This window comes from Lagopus muta, chromosome 1, assembly GCF_023343835.1.
Source record: "Lagopus muta isolate bLagMut1 chromosome 1, bLagMut1 primary, whole genome shotgun sequence".
NCBI lineage: Eukaryota > Metazoa > Chordata > Aves > Galliformes > Phasianidae > Lagopus > Lagopus muta.
The window spans coordinates 77,180,028-77,201,360 of NC_064433.1; the positions used below are offsets into that span (position 1 = coordinate 77,180,028).

The 21,333-nt window shown below is 44.4% G+C and overlaps 1 protein-coding gene across 4 annotated transcripts; it reads right to left on the bottom strand.

Annotated features, from left to right (window-relative positions):
• Positions 1-1,437: 1,437 nt before the first annotated feature.
• Positions 1,438-19,971, bottom strand: ING4 (inhibitor of growth family member 4). Of its 4 annotated transcripts, XR_007374730.1 has the most exons (9): positions 19,811-19,971; positions 8,741-8,812; positions 8,392-8,558; positions 8,098-8,212; positions 7,673-7,781; positions 7,213-7,360; positions 6,754-6,815; positions 6,352-6,526; positions 1,439-6,258 (listed from the first exon to the last, which is right to left on the bottom strand). XR_007374730.1 is itself a non-coding variant. In XM_048934652.1 (8 exons), the coding sequence occupies exons 1-8, from the start codon at positions 19,065-19,067 to the stop codon at positions 6,487-6,489; spliced, it is 795 nt and encodes a 264-aa protein (XP_048790609.1). In that variant the 5' UTR covers positions 19,068-19,751; the 3' UTR covers positions 1,438-6,486. The 4 variants fall into 4 exon arrangements, 3 of the variants coding, with proteins under 3 accessions (XP_048790609.1, XP_048790600.1, XP_048790586.1); XM_048934652.1 differs by lacking the exon at positions 19,811-19,971 and adding an exon at positions 18,986-19,751 and having other exon boundaries at positions 1,438-6,526; XM_048934643.1 differs by lacking the exon at positions 19,811-19,971 and adding an exon at positions 14,622-19,747 and having other exon boundaries at positions 1,438-6,526.
• Between the last annotated feature and the right edge of the window lie 1,362 nt (positions 19,972-21,333).

Below are 21,333 nucleotides of genomic sequence, written 5' to 3' on the forward strand. Positions count from 1 at the left end.
GCACTTGTCTGAGTGGAGCGGGCTGTAACCCCCAGGCCTACAGCACATCCTGCAGCAAGTACCGCCAATAGCACTGCTTCTGCTGGGAGAGGATCTGTGTTTTCCATGCCACTGTCTGATTGCTGTGTCCCCAGACACCTCTGACAGAAAAAATACCTGAAAGCCCGGGAGCACAGCTCACAGGCCCTTCCTCCTCTGCTACCAGAAAACAGTGCCCGCTCCTTGATCAGGCTGATGGAAAACATCACAGGATGGAGGTAAGCACACAGAAACGTGCTGGGTGTGATGTGCTGATGAAGCCTGACCAACTTCTGCCCAGCTGTGGTGGCCCTGTGAGGTGCTGACGGCCTGGCACCAAGCTTGGCCCTGGCTCTGCTGGGCAAAGGACCCACGGGGCCAAGGGGAGCGTGGAGCCTGGTTGGAAGTGGGGAAAGAGAGTGAGCACCAGCCTACTGCGAGCAGGGCTGGCGTCTCTGCAGGCAAAAGCATGAGACAGCATGGTGAACTAAACCAAAGTGGTACAAACTGATGAGTTTAATAACAGGTTACCTGATCTTCGCTCTGAGCTGCACTTTATTTTTGTGGGTTTACTGTCACTGACCGAGAGCTATTCGAATGTGCTGGTAAATATAGCCTTGTTTTAACTCAATGGGTGCATTAATCTCTTCACATTTATACAAGCACTCTACGTAATAATGTGCATTAATTCCGATGGCCTAAATTTTGTTAGGAAATAATGAAGTATTTTTTTACTCCCCATTTAGAAAGTGGAATATTTAATTGATTGCAAAAACATCATTTTAAAATGGTTTCTTGAACTAATAACTACAATGAGGCAGATTCTTAAAAGCATGCTTGAATGAACTGCTCTGACCTTTTAGGCAGGCTGACGTGGGCAGAACAGCCTGAGCTCACAGCCCGGTGCGAGCAGGGGGCTGGGCAACAGGGCTCCTGAGGTCCCTCCCCACCTGAATCTTTCTGTGGCAACTGAATAGCATCACCCAGGCTTTCAGAACAAGGAAATCTCACGGTCTCACACTTTTTCTGAATACTTGTCATCGATGTGTAAAAACTAATTCCAGCCTTTTCTCCTCCCAGCCTCGTTTCCTGCTTTGAACAGGTTATCCCCTCAATGGCAGTGACCCAATCCACTGAAATTAAATTGTACAGAAACTAAATCGTGCAGAAAGCAAATCTGCAAAAACAGACTGAAGTGGACAACTTCGAGAACATTTTCAAACCAGTAGGAGCTTAGTGCTCATCACAGGCTTGCCTGTCCTTAAGACACAGGCAAAAATGCCTTTTTTAAACTAACGTTTATTTTTTTAATGCATTCAGAAGAATAAACATAAATTAGCATATATTAATCAAGATGCTTGACTATTTTTATAAATGAAATGCATTTTATTTGATAAAAACATGTATACATCTCCTGATACTGCAACTACTAGGCAACAGAGTTGGAGGAACTTCCTTCAGTAGTATTTGGAAAGAAAGGCAGGACGCTGTTTTCTGTCTTGGTTTTGTTAGTCTTTAGCTCCATCAACATGTCACTCAAGAAACGTTAAGCACTGCAGGTCAGTTTGAAGGAGGATATCACCTCCCCAATGGAAATCCACCACGAGAGAGATAAGAAGCTCAGATCAGCCAAAAGGAGCCAAAAATGCTCACTGCTTATCCATGGACTTGGAAGTCAACCCTAGAGGTCCCTTCCAACCTGAAGCTCTGTCCTTCCTGTACATAGCAGGTCCATATGTAGCCACAGAACCACTTGGAAAATTGTCTTGTGGAGCTAACAGAGCCCTTTGATTTCTCAGCAGTGGAAGCGATCTGGGAAACTTTGGGCCTGGCCTTGTGGAGGAAGAATCCATGTTATTAACAGTGTTATTTAACCTCAGAAACACAAGATCCAATTTCTGCTTGGGCATGAACGTAAAACTCTGCACACATTTTATGCCAGCAAGGCCTTCTGCAAGATCCTTAGCCAGAAATCTGAACTATCACTGACAAGACTAAGGTCAGCTCTTCCTGGTTCACATAGCAGGGAGAAAAGTGCACTGTGGTCATTTATACAGGACAACTGCTCAGACACTGCTGAACCAGCCAGGTCTGCTTAGTGCAGGGCCCTGGTTCCAAGTTCACTTGGAAGTTTGGATTATCACCTTAGGCAAGCCACCAACACGCAGCTGGGACACGAGCAACGTGTCTTGCCCTGCTCCAGCAGAAATGAAACATCAATGATCCCACTGCCACTTTGCACAATGACTCACTGCAGCTGTGTTGCAGTGCTCAGTCACCTCAGCAGCCCGCATGCTTTTAGTGAAGCTTTACTGAGGTGAGAGCACAACGAGATACCCTTCATGTCCCCTTCTGGAGCTTGGAGAAAGCATCACCCATTTCTCTGCAGATGCTGGAGGGGAGCAAACCCATTGTCATCTGCAACTACCACCTCCTGATAAGGTGCATCTGTGCATCTGCAATCAGAAACATCCTGGGAGAAGCAAGCTATCTCACAGGTAAATATATCTTTCTTCTCAGCTGTCAGCTTGAGATCTCCCGAGTGATTTGGTCAGCATTTGAATCAAGCCCTAAGCTCATCAGCAACATCACCTTTTTCTTGGAACCACACAGCGGCCACTTCCTATCTAGCTTACCCTGCTGCAGCACTGTGCTATCCACACACCTCACTTGCCTGAGGACTGGCAGCAGCCTGACTTTGTAGGGGGAAATGGAACCAGGTGACTTCCAGGAGTCCCTTCTAATCAGTGTTTCCAACTCTCAGATACATATATTTATACCTAGTCACTTTCTCATAAGAATTCATCCCCAATAATTTCAGTGAACACCACCAAAGTCTGCGCTCGCTCTGCTGCCTGGGAATGATGCCCACTGGTAAGAAAATTGCGTAGTGAGAAGATAAACAGGTCGTTTGTGTGCATGGCCAAGTTTTATTAGTAGATGCGCTTACAGAAGTCGGCACAAGTCCTACTTCTTGTAGTGCTGCATTGCTCCAGCTACTGAATCTCAGATTTGACTTTAGCTATTAACTATGTCATTACCAATTGCTCCAAGAGGCAATTTCTCCAGCTCCATTTGAGAAGGTGGTTATGTTGTGCTGATTGCTATTGCAATGAATCTGTCAACCACCCAGCTCTATTTAAAGGGATTTGTGATGACTCTAACATAGTTTCTTCCTGTCTTAAGCACTATAATCAAAGTTTTGGATGAAGTAGAATTTTTGGATACTTACCCACATGATTATTCCCATGACAGGTAACTATTAAAAATGACCTTTCAAAAAATAAAATAAAATAAAATAAAAAATCACATCAGGTCATTTTTGACAGATTTTCTTTTTGCTATTTCTGGTCAAAACATTTTTATTGACCTGGAATTCTCCTTTGTTTTAAAGAGAAGCAATTTGCTTATAAGTGCTGCCCTGTTTCAAACCTAGGTTGGTAACAGTCAGCTGACTTGTAGCAATCCTCTTGCCATCCCAGAAGTCCAGCACAGAGCTGCTGCTTTTCCAATGTTTTAAACCTGTTGGATTTTGGAACCCAGGCACCTGGGGCAGCTTTCGCAGGGCTACAAATGCTATTTACTGAAGATCACCAGTTCACATTGTCCTCCCCAATAGACGCCGTTTAAAATCCTCCTTACTGTTTGCCTGGGAACTATATCATTCCAATATGACACCAGCACAAACTCATAATAAATATTTTCAGAACACTTCCACCTCCTCTCATTACAAACAATTCTGCTATCTGCAGTTGGTAATGGACACGTGCCATGTTCAGTTACACCAGAAACAAAAGACAATCTAAAAAAAGCTGCTTGTGTTTCCAGCCCTGTCACTTGCAAGCTTTGTTTCCAATGGCTTCAATTTTGTACTTGGTCATTTCTAGCTTCTATTGATTCTATTATTTTCTCCCTTTGATTAAGTTTTGCACAGTTACTGCGTTCATTCCTTCTCTTTCAATGCTAGTTTTTAATGTCCTTTCATCTGTCATCATAAGCCATTTAAAAATTCTTGGTTTTCACACATATTTGTCAAAATTCCCACTTTAAATACCTCTCTAGTAGACGTTTCCCACAGAACTTCCAGCTAATGCTGGTCATCACGACCCAGAGGCCTATCTCACCAAAAGCTATCGCATCCTTTGTCATTCTTGCACTTGGCCCAGATGCGCTTTTCAATTACAGACCATATCCTGCCTTTGCTCTGTTAGTTCAGCACTCATTTGGTCAGTGGACAATGGAAGAGCCACTGGATAGGATGCCATTCACAGAGACCTAGACAGGCTCAAGAAGTGGGCCCAGGTGAATATCACAACATTCAATAAACCCAAGTGTGGGGTCTTGCACCTGGGTTGTGGCGACTCTTGCTATCAAGACAAGCCAGAGGATGTAAGGATGGAGCACAGCCCTGTCAGAAAGAACTTGGGGTTACTGACAGATGGCAGCTGAACACAAGCCAGCCACGTGCCCTCACAGCCCAGAAAGCCAACTGTATCCTAGGCTGCATCAAAAAAGTGTGGCCAGCAGGGCAAGGGAGGTGATCCTGCCCCTCTGCTCTGAGCTGGTGAGACCTCACCTGTAGTACTGCGTCCAGATGTGGAGTCCTCAGCACAGAAGAGACGTGGACCTGTTGGAACACAGCCAGAGGAGGGCCACAGAAGTGATCCAAGGGATGGAACACCTCCCCTACAAAGACAGGCTGAGAGAGCTGGGGCTGTTCAACCTGGAGAAGAGAACGCTCCAGGGAAAACTGACGGCAGCCTTTCAATATTTGAAGAGAGACTATAAGAAGGAAGGGACAGGCTCGTTAGCAAGGTCTGCTGTAAGAGGACAAGAAGTGGTTTCAAACTAAAAGAGAGGAGATTGGAAATAAGAAAAATTATGTGCAGTAAGGGTAGCAATAATGCACTGGAACAAGTTGCCCAGACAAGTGTTGGAAGATCTGTATTTGGAGACATCCAAGGTCAGGCTGGATCAGGCTTTGAGCAATCTCATCTAGCTGCAGATGTCCCTGCTAATTGCAGGAGACTTGGACTAGATGACCTTTAATGGTCCCTTCCAACTCAAAAGATTCTGATTTTAGGAACTGATTAAACTGATAAAGGCTATCTTCAGTAAGGAACATTTCCTCACCTGCCAACATTACAACACTACCTTATTAACAGCAGCTGGAGTTTCTGGCAACAAAGTGGTCCAGGGTGAAGGTGACTCACTGGGGAACAAGTTAACAGGATATCTAAAAAACTTGTCCACATTCTTGGATGCAAAAGCTTTGCCCTGATAACTTATTTTCTTAGTGTTCTGCCCGATAGCTATAGTGAGGGCTGGTCATCTATGTTCTTCCTCAATCATTTAACAGAGGACCACTGACAAAAAGAAAAGCCAACAAAAATGACAATAAGCATCTTTTCATTTGTGAGGAAATGACTCAAGAGGCAGATGTTCTCCACAGACATTAGAAAGCTTAGAAACTCTTTCGCAAGTGTATTAGTTGTATTTTAAAGGATGACCTTGGCAGAATGTTCAGGATTATTACATGAAAAAAAGCTGTGCTGCACTTGTCAGTAGAAAAGCTGAGCAAGAACTAAGAAAGAGACCAATTACTTACTTTGGAGGTAACAGCAAGACAAACCGAGCATTTGTTTGAATGAATTTTATTTAGTTCTATAGTATACAAGTGGGATTTGGATCCCCGAACTTTCCATCATCATCAACATAATGGAGAAGCTCCACTGTACTAAAGGGAGGGAGAATTCTGGTGCCAGAAGACAGGCTAGATCAAACCGTTTCTCACCACATGGCCAGAAATTCTTCTTCCTTCATACAGTGTGCTTCCCAGGAGAGCAGGTTTACCCCAGGAGTAAGAGATAAAGCTAGCTCTAAACACTCCTTCCTCCTTGCCCCAACAAAAGAGGCTGCTCAATGCCAGACAAAGTAGTGGAATGATTAAAGATAGGGAGCACATTAAGTTTTCAGTCTCTCAACCAAGCTACTAGATTAAGCAGTGGCCTGGTTACTCCCTCTCTCCTGAAAAAGATCCAGGAAAATAGAAGACCTAAAATGCTGAAGACTTACCTCCTTTCCTTCCCCCATCCCATAGCCTTGTTCTCTCAGCAGAGAGTAGGCAATGAACTCTGAGGAGGCTGAAGGAAAGCCAAGGAAAATCAGGGGCTACCTGAATCCCTGGGAATCTGGTGGCTACCCTGGTGCCCTCATTCACTCCCTTTGAGGTTCAGAGACCTGTTTGGAATAGTACACAGAGAGGGCCTCCCTTAGGGATTCGGAAGCAGCCAGGGATACAGAACATACTGGAACTGCCGTGAGGGTACACACCATTCCAGGGATGGCCCAAACCACAAACAGGGCAAAGACTCCCCCTAGCCAAGGTCCCAAGGGCTGGGGGAGCTGGGACGAGGCCCTGGCAGGGGGAGGAGAGCTCCTGCAGCAGTATCCGAGGCTCATGGGATTTTACTTCTTCTTCCTCTCCTGGGAACAGCGAGGGCAGAACCTGGTAGAAAGGAAAGCAAAAAGCCAGCATTTATGATCTGATATGAACCCTGAGTTTACAGTTTCAAAGGATCTTTTCCAAGATACCAAAGCCTTAATTCAAGTTCTTTTGCTGAAAAAGTCTTACTCTCTTTAATTTTCTCCTATTTTCTCTTCTGTCATCCACAACCCTCCTCTTTTCAGAGACCAATGGGCCGTGCAGTATGTTTGTTTTAATCACTCACTCACCATTTTCCTCTTGGTTTTGTTGTCAGACCCACACAGGCAAAATGAAACCATTCGATGGAGCACTGTTGAGGTGGAGAGCACCCAGTTAAAAAGCAGTTCTCTTTTGAAATCATTGTTTCTGGTCTGCTGAAACTTCCCAATGTTTAATCACAAATTCTGAAACCACTAGTAGCAATCCTAACAGGATCTGTCAGAAAACAGGAGTCTCATATCCAACCTATACATCGTTAGTAAACAGAATTATCCCTTGCTGAGTATGGGGCCAAGAAAACATCCATTTATTAGGGAAAAGCCCAAAAAAAGCTGCACTAAACTGGCCAGTCCACTGCTCTTCCCAGCTGAGATGAGCCCTGCTACTATCACTGCTTCTACATCAGGCCCCACCCAAGCAGCACAAGACTTTCTGTAGGAGACTCTCCACTCCCTTCTCCCCCACTTCCATCAAGTACAGGCTCTTACATCTGGGTTGTCGCAGCCAATCATCTCCCCATAGGAGACCTGGTGGCAGAGGCAGTAAGTAGGCTCATTGGGGTCCACAGGCATATCCAATACATCTGAAGGATGCACATTTCCAAATGTGACTGAAGGCATTCCATATTCTGTGCTACTGCAGGAAAAAGAAATAAATCAGGTTAGTAAATCAACTAGCACTGGTTCCCTTCATATCTCCCATTGCCCAGAGACAGCCACTCCTCTTTTTACAGCACATACATCCACATCCATTGAAGTGATCTGTCTTCCCCTTCACACCACACTCCCTTGAAAAAACTAAAAAGTCTCCTTCCTTTCTTTCCAAGGAGAAACACACAGGATCTGGTCGGGGTGGGGATCAAATTCTTCATAGGGAAGTCTGGCTAAGCCTCCCTTGGTCTGATTTGTAGTGCTGCTCCTCATTCCCCCAAGTGTCTTAAATGCTTACGTGCGGACAAGCTTTAATTTCTTTTGGGCAGTCTTTGGTGCCTCCTCATCAGAATTCTTCCCTTTAGAGCGTGCACGTGCAGCTTTCTTCTCTTTTTGGGCTCGGCCCTCTGGTAACAAGAGAAACAGTTATTGCATATTCCATTCTGTTAAAACAGACACCTGACAGTAACAACCTCTTCAGCACCACAATGCAATCCTACTTTGGAATGTACATTGGCTTTAGGCCACGCATCTCATCTTAATTTTTATCTAGTGGCCTTGAATATGCTCACACAAGAAGAGCCCAGGTCACCATCTTTTTACCTGTCCTTCAGATTCCAGCGTAACAGTCTGTACCACTTCAGTGCCTGCCTTCATCCCCACCACTTCCACAGTCACTTGGCTGCCTCCTGTATCAATCTGCAGCCCAGTGGTGGTACTCACTCTTCTTGCCCTTGCTGGAAGAACTGTCATAGTCACTCGATTCTATCTGCTTCTCCTTCAGGTCTGCTTCAAAGCGAGCAAGATCTGTGTCCAGCCGCCGGATGTGCTTATCGACCTGCAAAAAAGACAGTGACCAAGAGTTACCACAGAACAGAGCCCAAGACAGCAAAGAAGAGACAGTACAGGGCTTGCACTAAGAGCAGAAAAGCAAGAGTGGGTGAGGCTCAAAAGAGAGAGATCGGGGTCTTCAGCACAGTCTTTCATAAAATAACCACCAGACACTTCCCTTCATACCATCTCATAGGTCTGCATAGCCAGCTGAACCTTGTCATCCCCAAATTCTTTGCATTTCCCGTAGGCCTCCTGGATTTGCTTGAGGAGCCCCAGTTTTTCCTCTGACGACAAAGTCCGTGCGTTGCTGATATATTCTGTGGCCAGCTTATCGATCTCCGACTTGAGGTCTGAAACAAGTCGACCATTCAACACGTAAGTATGTGTACATACATACACACTACAGGGTCCTCTTAAGAAAGCTGCAGGTTTCCTTCTCTTCCCCGAGGTCCCAGAGATGAAGGCAAAGGAAGAAAAGCCAGCCAGGCTGCATGATTCCTTTCTCATCACAGAAACCATCTCTAATCCTCACCTTCTGTTCTCTGATCCAGATCTCGCATGAGCTGGAAGTTTCTCTGCAGTTCAAAAGGCAGGTTCTCAATGCCTGCAGGGAAAGAAGAATACATAGAGAAGTCAAGTCCCTGTCCACGATGTCAAACCAAAGCTAAGTTCAACAGTACTGACTGCTCAGCTTAACTAACGCCACAGCAGTCCAGTGATTCCCAGAACTCTCTCCTAGTTCCCAGTAGCGTGCCTCTAGCTGCTGTCAACCATAAAGGAGAAAGACTATAAAAACTTGATGTGTTTAACCCAGGTGTTCAATTCTACAGCACCAGATCAGCTAACAGAAAGCTGCCACGCAGAAAGGTATGAATTATAATAAGCAGAAAAGCAGAAAACTTTTTTTGTAATACAGTCAGTCATTCTGACACAGCATTCTAACCCATCCAAGAACTCACTTCACTAATAAACAAAAAAAACACCAAAAAACAGCACAACAGCTGGTAAATAACACCATTTAGTTACTTCTGTGCAAAACTAAAGCTGATCAAATGCTAATTCACTGAAAAGTGAGTCAGGATTAATATTTATTTTAACAGACAGATAGGAGACTTTGAAGAACCAATGAACAACCCTGAGGCAGGATGAAACAGTAAACAGCAGCCTTAGCCCACTGCTCCTGGTTCTGCCTTCTACACCACAAACTCAGTATGGCCTGCCCCGCACATGGAAGGATGCTAAACATTGTGAACAACAAAACATCTGTACAGCTCTGAACCAGCAACATGAAGCTGATAGCCAATTAATTTCCAACGCGCTGTGCTACTCAGCACCTAGTCATCACCACATGCTCAGCTGACAAGCCTGATAAAAGCACTTCTTATTATGCCATGCCTGTCTAATCACTGAGATCTACTGTCACCACATTGACCTGAAGTCCAAGCTTGATTGTTGTCAACTTTACACCTAATAAATAGCTTAAAAAAAAAAATCTTGCAAGTTGCTGCTGTTATTATTAAAAACAACAAAGGTGGGGAAGAGTATGGGGTTGTAGAAAAAAAGCTCTTCAGAAGCACAACAGGAGCATTTCTGCTTCCTGAACCCACCCTGCAACACACACTGTGTAAACGAAGGCACCCCTACCCTTACTCAAGGCTGTCTAACACATCAGCCCCAACAGCAGTCTCTGTTTTTCACCACCACACATTTCTACAGCAGAGACATTTCCGTGAAAAGCAATCACCCAGCAGGGAAGGTCTGCACACAAAGGAATTCAGTTATTTTGAAACAAGTGCCATACACATGCCACAGAATTAATTTCTACAAATGTAAGAACGACTGTGGGCCTCGCTGGGCTTAGAAGCTGTTTCTTTAACAAATAAGTTAACAAGTAAGTTTCCACACAATCAGAACATAATTACTTATAAGGATTTTGTACGTCACTTACTCAATATTGCTTCAATCAATTTTGGTTGCCATTTCTGTTGTAAATATCTAAGAAATGTGCAGATAGTAGGTCCTTAAGTACATGGATACATGACCACTCAGCACGCAGGCACCACTTCCCTGCATTCAAGGTTAATACTGCGAGATCAAGTTCTCAAAAAATTAGGAAGCAGCAACATTAAGGTTGTTTGCCTATTCCTAAATGTTGTGCTTCCTTGTCTGCCCAGTACGACAGCCTTTACACAGGGCTCAAGCAGCCCACTACCAGATTACATCCCTACGGCTCAAAAAACAAACATGCACCGACTCAGAACACAGCGGGCACACAGAACTGAAAATCGTCATCGCTTACAAAGAGAATTTGTGGCAGGGATGAAATTCAGCTTGAGAATCTTAATATCATCCCTTTTTCTTCTGTAATCCCCAGCCTCACTGACTGCAAACCTTTCAATTTGCACAGCAAATGGAACATGGTCATGCAGCAGCACGCTATTTTTCACTCTCTCCTCCAGGAGAAGTATCCTCTAGAGAAAACCAGCATTTGTTTGTGCACAGTATGTCAGATATGCACAAATCCCAGGCCATCTGAATTCTTGGTAGTTTTTAAAAAAAGATCGATGTAATTTCCTTTTTCTCCATCTAAAAAAGAGCTCATAAAAGCACACGTTCCATCACATACTGTTTTCCCCCAGCAAGGCTAGAAACTGTCAAGATACAGAGAATACCTCAGCTAGCTCAAAAACCAGTGGGATGCTATTCTCTGGACAGAACAACCCTAAATGAGGTTACGGCTGAGTTTCACACTCATGCTTAAGAGAAACTCAGACAGGACTTTGCTGCTGTTGGAGAACCTGAAAGGAATCATGCCCTGGTTTTTACAGGTATTGCAGCAAAAAGAAAAGTGTCTCCAGCTGTCACACACACCAGTACACACCCTCACCTGGAAAAGCGTCCTTTCACCTCTACAAGATAAAGCTGCACTAAGCAAGTTTTAAAGGAGCAATTTCTATGGCAGGCAGCTTACCTGTGTACGGGAAAGCTTTCTGCTCTCTGCTGCTTAACCCAAAAGAACTTATCTATTCTAACAAACAAAAGTACTAATAAAGAAACACTCTTCATCACAGTATTTTCCAGTGGTCTGAAATTACTTGGCCAATGTTGTGACAGCTATCAGAAAACAACACTTCAGCAGTCCCATAAAAATCAGATGTCTTGGTGGCCTTTCACAATGGAGTTACAACATCAGTGGATAAAGAAAGAGCAACTGATGTCATCTACCTGGACTTATACAAAGCATTTGACGCTGTCCTGCATGACAAAATGGAATTGATGGATGGATCATCCACTGGAATAGGAATTGGCTGGATGGTCACACTCAGAGAGTTGCAGTCAATGGCTCAATGTCCAAGTGAGACCCGTGACGAGTGATGTTCCTCAGGGACCAGTGCTGGGTCTAATGCTATTTAATATCTTTGAAGGCAACGTGGACAGTGGGCAGTGTCACATGTGACAGTGGGCATGGACAGTGCATCCTCGTCAAGCCTGCAGACAGCACCAAGCTGAGTAGCACCAAGCTGACACGCTAGAGGGAAGGGATGCCATTCACAGGGACCTGAACAGGCTTGAGTGGTGGGCCCATGCCAACCTCATGAAGTTCAACAAGGCCAAGTGCAAGGTCCTGCATCTGGGTAAGGGCAATCCCAAGCACAGATACAGGCTGGGTGGAGAATGGTTTGAGAGAAGCCCTGAGGAGAGGGATTTGGATGTGTCAGTTGATGAGAAGGGTAAAGATGAGCTAGAAATACGTGCTTCCTGTCCAGAAGGCCAATCATACCCTAGGTTGCATCAAGAGAAGTGTGGCCAGCAGGTCACAGAGGCAATTCTGTTTCTCTACTCTGCTCTTGTGAGACTGTGACTGGAGTACTGTGTCCAGTTCTGGGGCCCCCAACACAAGAAGGACATTAAGCAGGTCCAGAGGAGGGCCACAAAGATGATCAGAAGGCTGGAGCACCTCCCCTACAGGCTGAGAGTTGGGGCTTCAGCCTAGAGAAGAGAAGGCAGGGACCTTACATAGGCATTCCAGAACCTGAAGGGAGACTATAGAAAACCACAGACTCTCATTATTGCGACTTCACTCATTTGCACAGACCGCAGAGAGCAATGCACAGCCCCCCATGTATCCTGCATTCCTGCCACAGCAAGATTACCCTATGCATCACTGCACATCTCCAAGTTTCTGCCTCCCCTTCCTTTTCTTACCTTGTTTTCATTCTCTATTACAGGTTAAACTTTTTATTCCCTTCTGCTTCCCAGGTCCTTGTCCTTTCATCATCCCCATTCTTCTCTCATCCTTCATCCTTTTTCCTTGCCATTCCTTCCACCATTCCTGTTCTTCCCTCAACACATCTCTTTTCCCAAAAGAACCACGCAGACCCTTAACTTTCCAAAAATTAGAATCCAGCACCACCCTCCTTCCTTCAAATCAAAAACAAAACAGAAAACAAATCAATAAAAGTAATGGGTGAACAGCTGTCAGTGCAGGCAATCGACATTGAAACTTCAGCTGCTGAACTGAGATGTTAATTCACACCCACAACAAGCAAGCCCATGAGCCCATGGAATTGTACAATCTGGTAACTTTTGCTGTTCTTCATCCTCTCACTGTGCATGTTTCAGCAGTGCCAGACAGTGGGTTTGTACTGCGAGTGTCCACATTTCCAAAGAGATCTATGGCACCAAAGTACTACACAAATACATGGTGCCTTTCCCAAGATATCTGCTCATCTACCATGTCCAGGTATGCTTACATTTATTAAAAAGTCAAAATGCATTTTAAAACAATCACAATGCTTTATTAAACAGTACAGATTTCAACAACCAGCTTTAATGCTACACTGCTGACAGCAATTAAGAAATCCTGCTTGTAACAGACTGGCAAAGAAACAGGATAAGTTCCTTGCCCTCTGGAATGAAAAACGGCTGAGCTCTCATGAGGGAAGAACACAGGACTTTTTGGTGCTAAGAGATTTCAGAATTTTGTAGCATTTGAACTACAGCACAGATCAACTGGCTTAGAGTAATCTTCAGCAACTTCCTTGCTTCCTTATTAAGTGGAATGATGTATCCTTCCTTCCCTCCCTTTACACAACAAAACCCTTTTAAAGTACTCTGTCTACTTTGCTTTGTTCTCCATTTATTAGCTTCCTACACAGTCCATTAAAATCTGAGCCAGAGCATAATGTACCTTTCTCTCCATTCACACAGTGCTCAGCACTACAGCAGCATGTGCAGCCTAACCTCTAACATTATCCTCACCACCACCTCTACAGAAACAGCACTACAACTAGTACTCAGCAGATTGAATTGTTCAAGGCCAGCCAGGAATTCTGCTGCATTAAATATCCCAAGTGCTGGGCCAGTGCACTGCATGCCAGTCTAAGGCACATCTACGTCATGCACTGTCCAGAGACACAGTAACAGTCAGCAACAGCAGTCCACGCAGTAGCCATAGAAGCCTAACAGTCCCCAAAAGAGAGTGTGCCCTTTCCTGAAGGGATGAAGGGTTCTTTCTGACTTTTCAATACTACAGTATCCACAACCAAGACAGCAGGCTGTACTGATAGGAACTGTATCCCTGTATTAAAGATCTACCTCGATTTCAGAAGTTTGCAGGATACGGAAGACTGGCAAGTCAAATTAGAAACACTCCAGGCATTCCCAGCCCACTGCAGATCTCCAAGGGCACCACCAAAGAGAGAACAGGAGTGTCTGACAAAATGGTTGCACCAGATTGGGTTTTGGTCAAGCGAAGAAACATGGAGAAAATGCAGAATGTTTTGTCTTATAAAACCATTTGGCGGAAGCTCTGAAAAAAATTACCAGTCAACAACAAAATCAATTTTAAACGAACTGGCCATTAGCAGTAATAAAAGCATTAGCTGAGTGTGGGTTGTGCCTGTAGCTTTCACACAGAAACAAGCGATGCCTATGAATCACCAAATCCTCTCCCTTTCACAAGATCTTTTGTAATTTTCCATAGACCATATGTGCTGCGTCACAGATGCAACTAATTCGAAGTCTCATAAAGGTGAAAGGCATCTTTCAGTATGCTGCACTAAAACAATTTAAGAGATGTGTGCATCTGAAGTGTAACGTGAAACGATTTATAAGCAGGAACTGAAGGTTATGGCCACATACTGCATTGGTAAGAGACATTCCCGTGGCAGCTGCAGGGGAAGAAAGACGACTTTCAAGAAGGTGGATGCTGCTACTGTTGCTCTGAGCTTATTCAGGAATAAGCTTTCTAATACTGACAAGCCTTGAACCAGTACATGTCCACGTGCCAGTAGAATAAAAGGAGCAAAGGGAACTTGATGTCTCCCTCATAAGGATAAATAATAATAAATAAATGAAAATTAAAAGGGAACATTCCCCAAAAGTGACTACACAGTACCATGCTAACTTACCAGCTGAGGACTCCATCGTGTCCCAGTGTCTACTCCTGGAATAGGTCCTGACTGGCAGTCTCCAAGACAACGGGAGGAACGTCAAGCAGCTATCAGAGCAGACAGACCAGTGACATTCTTTTGCTTCTTGAGCTCACTGAGGCTACCAGCTCTCATCTGATGATTCTTCCAAGTATTTAGATCTAATTTAGACCAAATGTCGGCAGAATCTAGATAGTCAGAGGTTTGGGGTGGGAGAAGCTGGAAACTACTTTTTTTTTTTTTTTTTTTTTAATTGTCCCTTATCATCATTTTCCAATGACATTTATTCACTAACTCAACTATAATGAAAATCTGAATTTCCTTCCATTCTGATACACACTTTCCAGATGGAATTATAAAAGTTTACGTTCAGCAAGGCAAATAAAGCCAGAGCCTCATCTGTCCAGATTGAAAAATAGGTGGTGGGCAACAATGGCTGGAACCAGCAGAGAAGGCACCACTTGATTTCCTAAGGGTTACAGACCCTTGCAAAGTAGGCAGACGTATCCTTATCATAAGGAAGCAAGCAGAGTGCAGCTCATAGTAAATTCAGGCACTAGACAGTTGGAGAGTGGTACATCCCTCGGTTCTGCTGCCATAAAAGATTTTTGTGATACCACTACCTGTAACTTACTTTATTCTGACGTCCTCTAAGTAAATAAAGAGATGCACTGACATTACTACAAAGACAATCGCTACAATCGTGACGCTTTCACAGAGACTCACAAAAAACTCACAGAAAACTGCAACTTCCCTCTATCCATGCATTTCATTGATGCCTACTAACAGCTCTACAGTCCTCTTGAAACATCTAAACACGAAGAAAACTCTGGTGTTTGCATCTTGTCTTCTAGAAGGTCTGTATTAGTCACCCTTCCTTTCTCTCCCTTAAAGCTTGCACTAAGTATTTCTAGCTCTGTAAGAGAGCAAACACTGAGCCAAACGCAGTAACTAGAGTCTGACCAAGCACAAACTCATTAGAAGAGCTTTCACACACATGCAATCACAAAATACCACAGTTTTCTTCCTTCTTATTCCTCCTCCATCCCTTTCCACATTTCTAATTCCTTTGCATCCATAGATTCCCCCAAACTAAAGTTGTGTTCCTTTCTTGGCATGGAGGAAAACACTTCAGCATCTGGCTTTCTCTCCTCAGAAGCAGACATTAAATACTTTATAGACCATTAAATGCTTCAGAGAAGGAGAACAATATTTGAAGAGATGGAAAACTTTTCATGCTTAACTTCAGTCACTAAAGGAAGGTGAAGAAAGAGCCACACAAATAATCAAAGAGAACAGAACTGGAGCAAGAAACGTTTCTCCTCTCTCTTTAATCCTTTGGCTCGGTATTGTCATCAAAGGGACAGCTTCAGTTTGGTGGAGGAAGGAAGGAGGGAAATCAGAGAAGACCCAATATGGAGCTCCTCCGTGAGGCAGCTCAGCACAGAAGTAACACGGACATTTTTTCTGCTGCAGGAACACCTGCTGGGAGCATAACATAGTTCAGACAATTGAGCTTTAAAATTAACACCTTACAGCAGGGGCATGGAAGGGTGCGTCTAATGCTAAACCTAAAACCAGTTTTAAATTACAACAACCACTTGAAAGCCAGTAAAATACCAGGGCTAGGAAGCTGACAGACAATTCTACCAAGAACTCTGTTGATAACCTGGCTAGCACAAAAATCTCCTGGAAAAAAAAATCTTGAGAGGTCCAAAATAGAGGACTCAAAAAGTCACAAGTTGAAATAACTAAGCCTGTATGTACAGCTTTGTCAGATCTTCTGTGCATTTTAACATTCAGGCTTCAGTTGCTACATGGAATGGTCATACCAGCTGTTTCTCATACCAAACAACTGATTAGTGACTGAAAGCTTTATTTTGTCCTTTTTGCTTAATAAGAGTCATCACATACACTATCCAAAACCCAATCTGAAACCCAACCAGGCAATCAGCTTTTCAAGGTGCTCATTAATATGACATGAGAATGCTTTCTCATGACACTGCTATGGAATAGCCTGCTTCCCTCACCAAAGGAATGAAAAAATAAGATAAAGAGTTAAGGCCATGTAATTGCAAACGCGCTTCTTTAGATGTCTAAAAATGCTACAGTTTCTCACACGTTGGAACTATCTGCTCAAAGCACATTTCAGTTGCATTCTTCATGTGCATTCTGCAAGTCTATTTCTCTAACTACAAATGTTCACCCAATTTAAGGGCAGAATGATCTGTTTGAGAAGAACTTGTAAAAAGCACATCCTAAAAACAAACACAGACATCAAACTCACTTCATCAGGGTGGTATCCAACTGCCTCAAACACGAGACCACCCTTTTAATTCCTACCATCTGCACTTAATTCATCATACACCTTCCTTTCTTCAAGGATTCGAAGAGGTCCTACAAACAACTGCCCTCTTTCATCTCATCCTCCTCACACATTCCCTGAGCACATCCATCCAGTGAACGACATGGAGGAGAAATGCTGTGGGAGGAAAAAAAAAAGTCAATGGAAAACTATATCTAAACTAGGTGCTAAAAGAACACTCTTTTTTTTTAGTGATTAAGCCACAGTTTGCATCAAATACTTGTGGTACCAGAAAGCATCTTGCATCTATAATAACAACAAAAAGCATAAGATACATTAAAATGAGTTTAAAAGGCTACATAGGGCTTCTGAACTCATTACAGACAATTACAAGCACCACTCATGCAAATCACACGTGAAGTAGGTCTTGATGCATTAAAGAAGTGTATCTTGCCTGTAAGTGAGATAGACTGGAAGAACAAAAACAAAAGGAACAGACCACTAGGGCAGTAAGACAACAGTGTAACTCCTGATACATTTTATCTAGTCTCATGTAAAGTAATACACTTAGGGAAAGTAAGGGATAAAGGATGCCAGACCGTATTTCCAAGAAACAATAAGGCTTGATTACTATGGCAGATAACTGCCAAATAAGAACTTCCAGCTGAAACACAACGGCCAACAGGGATAAGGGCATGCTCCACAGAGGAGCAATAACCCGACTTCTTTAGTTAGCGCCATAAAGAAGACTGGTACTAAAGGACTGCACGCATTTTCAGAAAGTCAGAAATTCAAAGCTGTTGACAGGAGATGAGAGTAGGTTTTGTTTGTTTGTTTGATTGTTTTGGTTAATTTACCAGAAAGAAGATGATTTATGTAATTTGAATCTACACAAGCAATAAACATTTAGTAACAGGACACTTGAACGCGGCAGGCAGAAGGTGTTGTAGGTGCAACAAAATATTGAAACTGTGAAAATGAACTACTACAAAACAGTGACAGGAAAACCAATCAGTAAACTAACTCATTGAAGGATGATGTGATATATTCTCTTCCATAAGTATTAAAAACTACATACTCGGCTTTTCTAAAGGAAACTCCTAGACTGAGCACAGCAGCTCTCTTACAGTTAGCTAATAACGGGATGTTGCATGTGATACACAGGATACCAAACAAAAATCAAAGAACACAAAGCCACTGTAACAAACACTTTGCTCCTCCTAACATCTGTTTAGCCAGAAGACACATTAAAAAAAAAAAACAAACAAAAAAACAGCACCACTCTATTAACATCTACCTGCAGGACCACACATCCTGGCTGAGACATAAAATAGAAGCTTGTAATTTTTGCTGCATGTTTGTATTAGAGGAGGATGAAAGAGTTCCCACAGAGTTCACAGACTTTAGCTGACAGTGACAAAAATCCTGAGGCACTTGGCATTGATGGGAGTACTCTAGCTACCAAACTCATCTAAAGCTTTTCTCATCTTCAACTTCATGCCTGCCATACATCACTACACTCAGCAGCAAATCTTTCTCATTCCTGTCTACTGGCTGTAAAACTCAATCTTTCATTACTTCGTCTTCGCAGCTCTTAATATACACTTGTGCTCCCTGCAGTAAAGAAACACTGCATCCCCCACACGCTTACTCTTCGTTTGTCTCCTTTGCTCCACTCTTGCCCAGCCCCAATCTCCCATCTACCAGCTATCTTTGTCTCCTTGTCCAACTTTTCTTCCTGCTTTTTGCATTCTCCTTCTTCAAAGCTCCTAGATCAATATTCTTGCCTGTCCACTATCAGTGTCCCTTCAGCTTTTTTGGCAAAACATCGTGTATTGTGGTTCTTGACCTTCCTTAATTCACTATATGCTCCCGTAGATCGTAACGCAGGGAATGCTTCAGCTCTGTTCCCACACAGCAGCTCTGTGCTGGAGGAGATCTAGATCAGCACAATTCCTGAAGAACCATGCTCCAGTGCTACCTAGCATATGCCAACAGATGTAACTTGGCCAAGTAGACTGAAATAAAAGATACATACCGCTAACATCATGCTCTAACACACCAAACTTTTTCATCTCCAGTGCTGACATCCAATCAGAAAATGTGAAAACTGCATTCATCAAAGAGGTGACCCAATCTTAACCCATGAGTACATTTCTTCAAGAACAACTCCTCCAATCACTTTACTGGTCTATTTTAAGAAGACCGGAGGGGAGAAGGAATATATTTATATTCTAAGTCTCACCGTGCAGAGAACATAATTTGATACAGTTATGTGCAATTGAAAGGAGTACCATCAGTATTCATAGCCGAAATAAGGCTGCATTTTTAAAATGTCAGCGAAAGCAGCTGCAGCAACAATCCCCCAGCAGACACAGAAGTTGCCCTCAGCTTCATTCCACCAACGCTGCGCCACCAGCGAACCCAGAAAGGCTCCCGAAGCCGCGCTGCCGAGGAGCAGCAGCAGCCGGCAGCTCCCCCGGGGGCAGGCAGATAGCGCGGCGCCGCGTCCCCACGGCCGGAGGCAGGGCCGGGCTGCCTCGGCAGCTCCTCTGAGCCCTGCCCGGCAGCAAGCTACGAGCGAGCAGCCGGAGCCCCTGCCGCCGCCTCTAAGCAGCCCCAGGACGCCTCTGCGCGGCGACGAGGGAAGGAAGGAAGGAAGGAAGGAGGAAGGGAGCGCGGCCGGGAGCTCTCACGGCTCCGGGAAGCCTCACAGCCAGGCATCGGGCAACGCTGCCGTCCTCGGGGCTCGGGGCAGCCGCGGTTCGGCCAGCGCCCAGGCAGGGCTCAGTCCCCGCCCCGAGGCACAGTCTGCCCGTCCGTCCTCAGCCGCGGCCCTCGGCCCCGCCCCGGCAGCTCTTACTGTCCAGGTAGTGCTCCAGGTACATCCCCGCCGCCATCTTGGGACCCGACACACTGGCGCTTCCGGCAGGAGCCGGACACCGGCGCGCCCTCCCCTCCGGAAATAGCTCGTGCCATGCCGGCGAAGCCACTTCCGCCCTTCTTCCCAATCGTTTCCGCTTCGTTGCTGTGGACGTTTGGGGCTGCGGTTGGGGGGGGCTGCCTCTTCGCCCGCTCTTGGCGGAGCGCTGGCCTGAGGGCTGTCGCACGGAGCTGCGGAGAAGGGAACTGCCCTGCGTGACCGGTGAACGCCTGCATCCTTCTTCTCCGTGCTAGAAGAATCAACCCTCGTCGTTTGGAGGCTTACCAGAGGTCGCTCCTGGCTGCGCCTAACTTCCGACAACCCGTCTAGGCGCTCCCGGGGGATCGGCTAGGTGAGGAAGTGCTGCTGGTTTGTAGTAGTTAGCGGTTTTGCCATCCACCATGCTACTTGCCAGCCACGAGTAACTGCTGCGCTATTACAGAGTTGGACTTTGCTGTACAGTGACAGCAGTACAGACTTTAGGTACGTACCGCACCGCTAGAACAATTACACCAAGTTAAACACGTGAACGTGCTCTTTTTTTCTCCACCTCGACAAAACTGCTTTTCTGACTGTGCACTGCCACGTATTACTTCCAGGTTACAGGCCCTTCTGCTACACACTTCAGGACTCCTTCCCCTAAGAGCCCTTTGCCAGTGGCTGCACATGCAGCGTGCAAGGGTGAGAAGGTGAGGACACAAGTCTGATTATGAAGGAACTGAGACAAAATTATCTTGTTTCTTTTGGTCTTTAGACCAAAACATAACATCCAGGATTGCTGTATCAGGAGACTGAGTTAATTTTCTATGATGCAGTGCTGAAGAGACAATGAATTTCTTTGGTAAATGTTAAATTTCATTTGCATTTTTGCTGCCTGCCTGCTTTTGTTTGTTTGTTTTGTTTTTTTTTCCCCCTCCTTATTCTCCTGATTGACTATACAACAGCCATTGTTCAGGGTACCTTGTTACTAGATACCATCCACGAGGAAAATTGATCAGACTTAGTTCTTCTTGTTCCTCCTAAAAATCTTCCAAGGCACCAGATCTTTATCTATATGGACCTGCAGGGATTAAGTATTCTAGCAGTCTGCAATACAAATCTGAGAGGCTGCGACAAGAATGAATCGCAGCTGTTCAAATTATTGACCGCTTTGCTGACAGACTATTTGGTTAATACAGAGATCCACAATGTTCTGGAGATACAAATAGTCCTGTTCCTGGAGTCATTAAAGTTACTCAATATTTCTAATCAAAACCTTTTCTTACTCTTTTTGGCTCTTTCATGAAGCAACTGGTTTCACTTAAGCTGAGCATTATTAAGCCTCACTTTGTTGTAAAGTACTTCAAAATTGTTATATAAATTGCCTTACACTCTTTAATTAAAGAGAAGGATATGGCTGTTATATAAAAATCGTATCTCCTATATCCTGTCACAAGACTAAACCAGAAGCCCCTAAAAGCATT

What these genes read in the sequence shown, in the direction of transcription:
- ING4 (XM_048934652.1), bottom strand. Translation starts at nt 19,067, where the DNA reads ATGAATGCAGTTTTCACATTTTCTGATTGGATGTCAGCACTGGAGATG. An exon ending in AAATTAAAGCTTGTCCGCAC is followed by an intron (nt 7,361 to 7,672) that starts GTAAGCATTTAA and finishes TTTTTCCTGCAG; the next exon opens with TAGCACAGAATATGGAATGC. An exon ending in TTGGCTGCGACAACCCAGAT is followed by an intron (nt 6,816 to 7,212) that starts GTAAGAGCCTGT and finishes CCACCTCAACAG; the next exon opens with TGCTCCATCGAATGGTTTCA.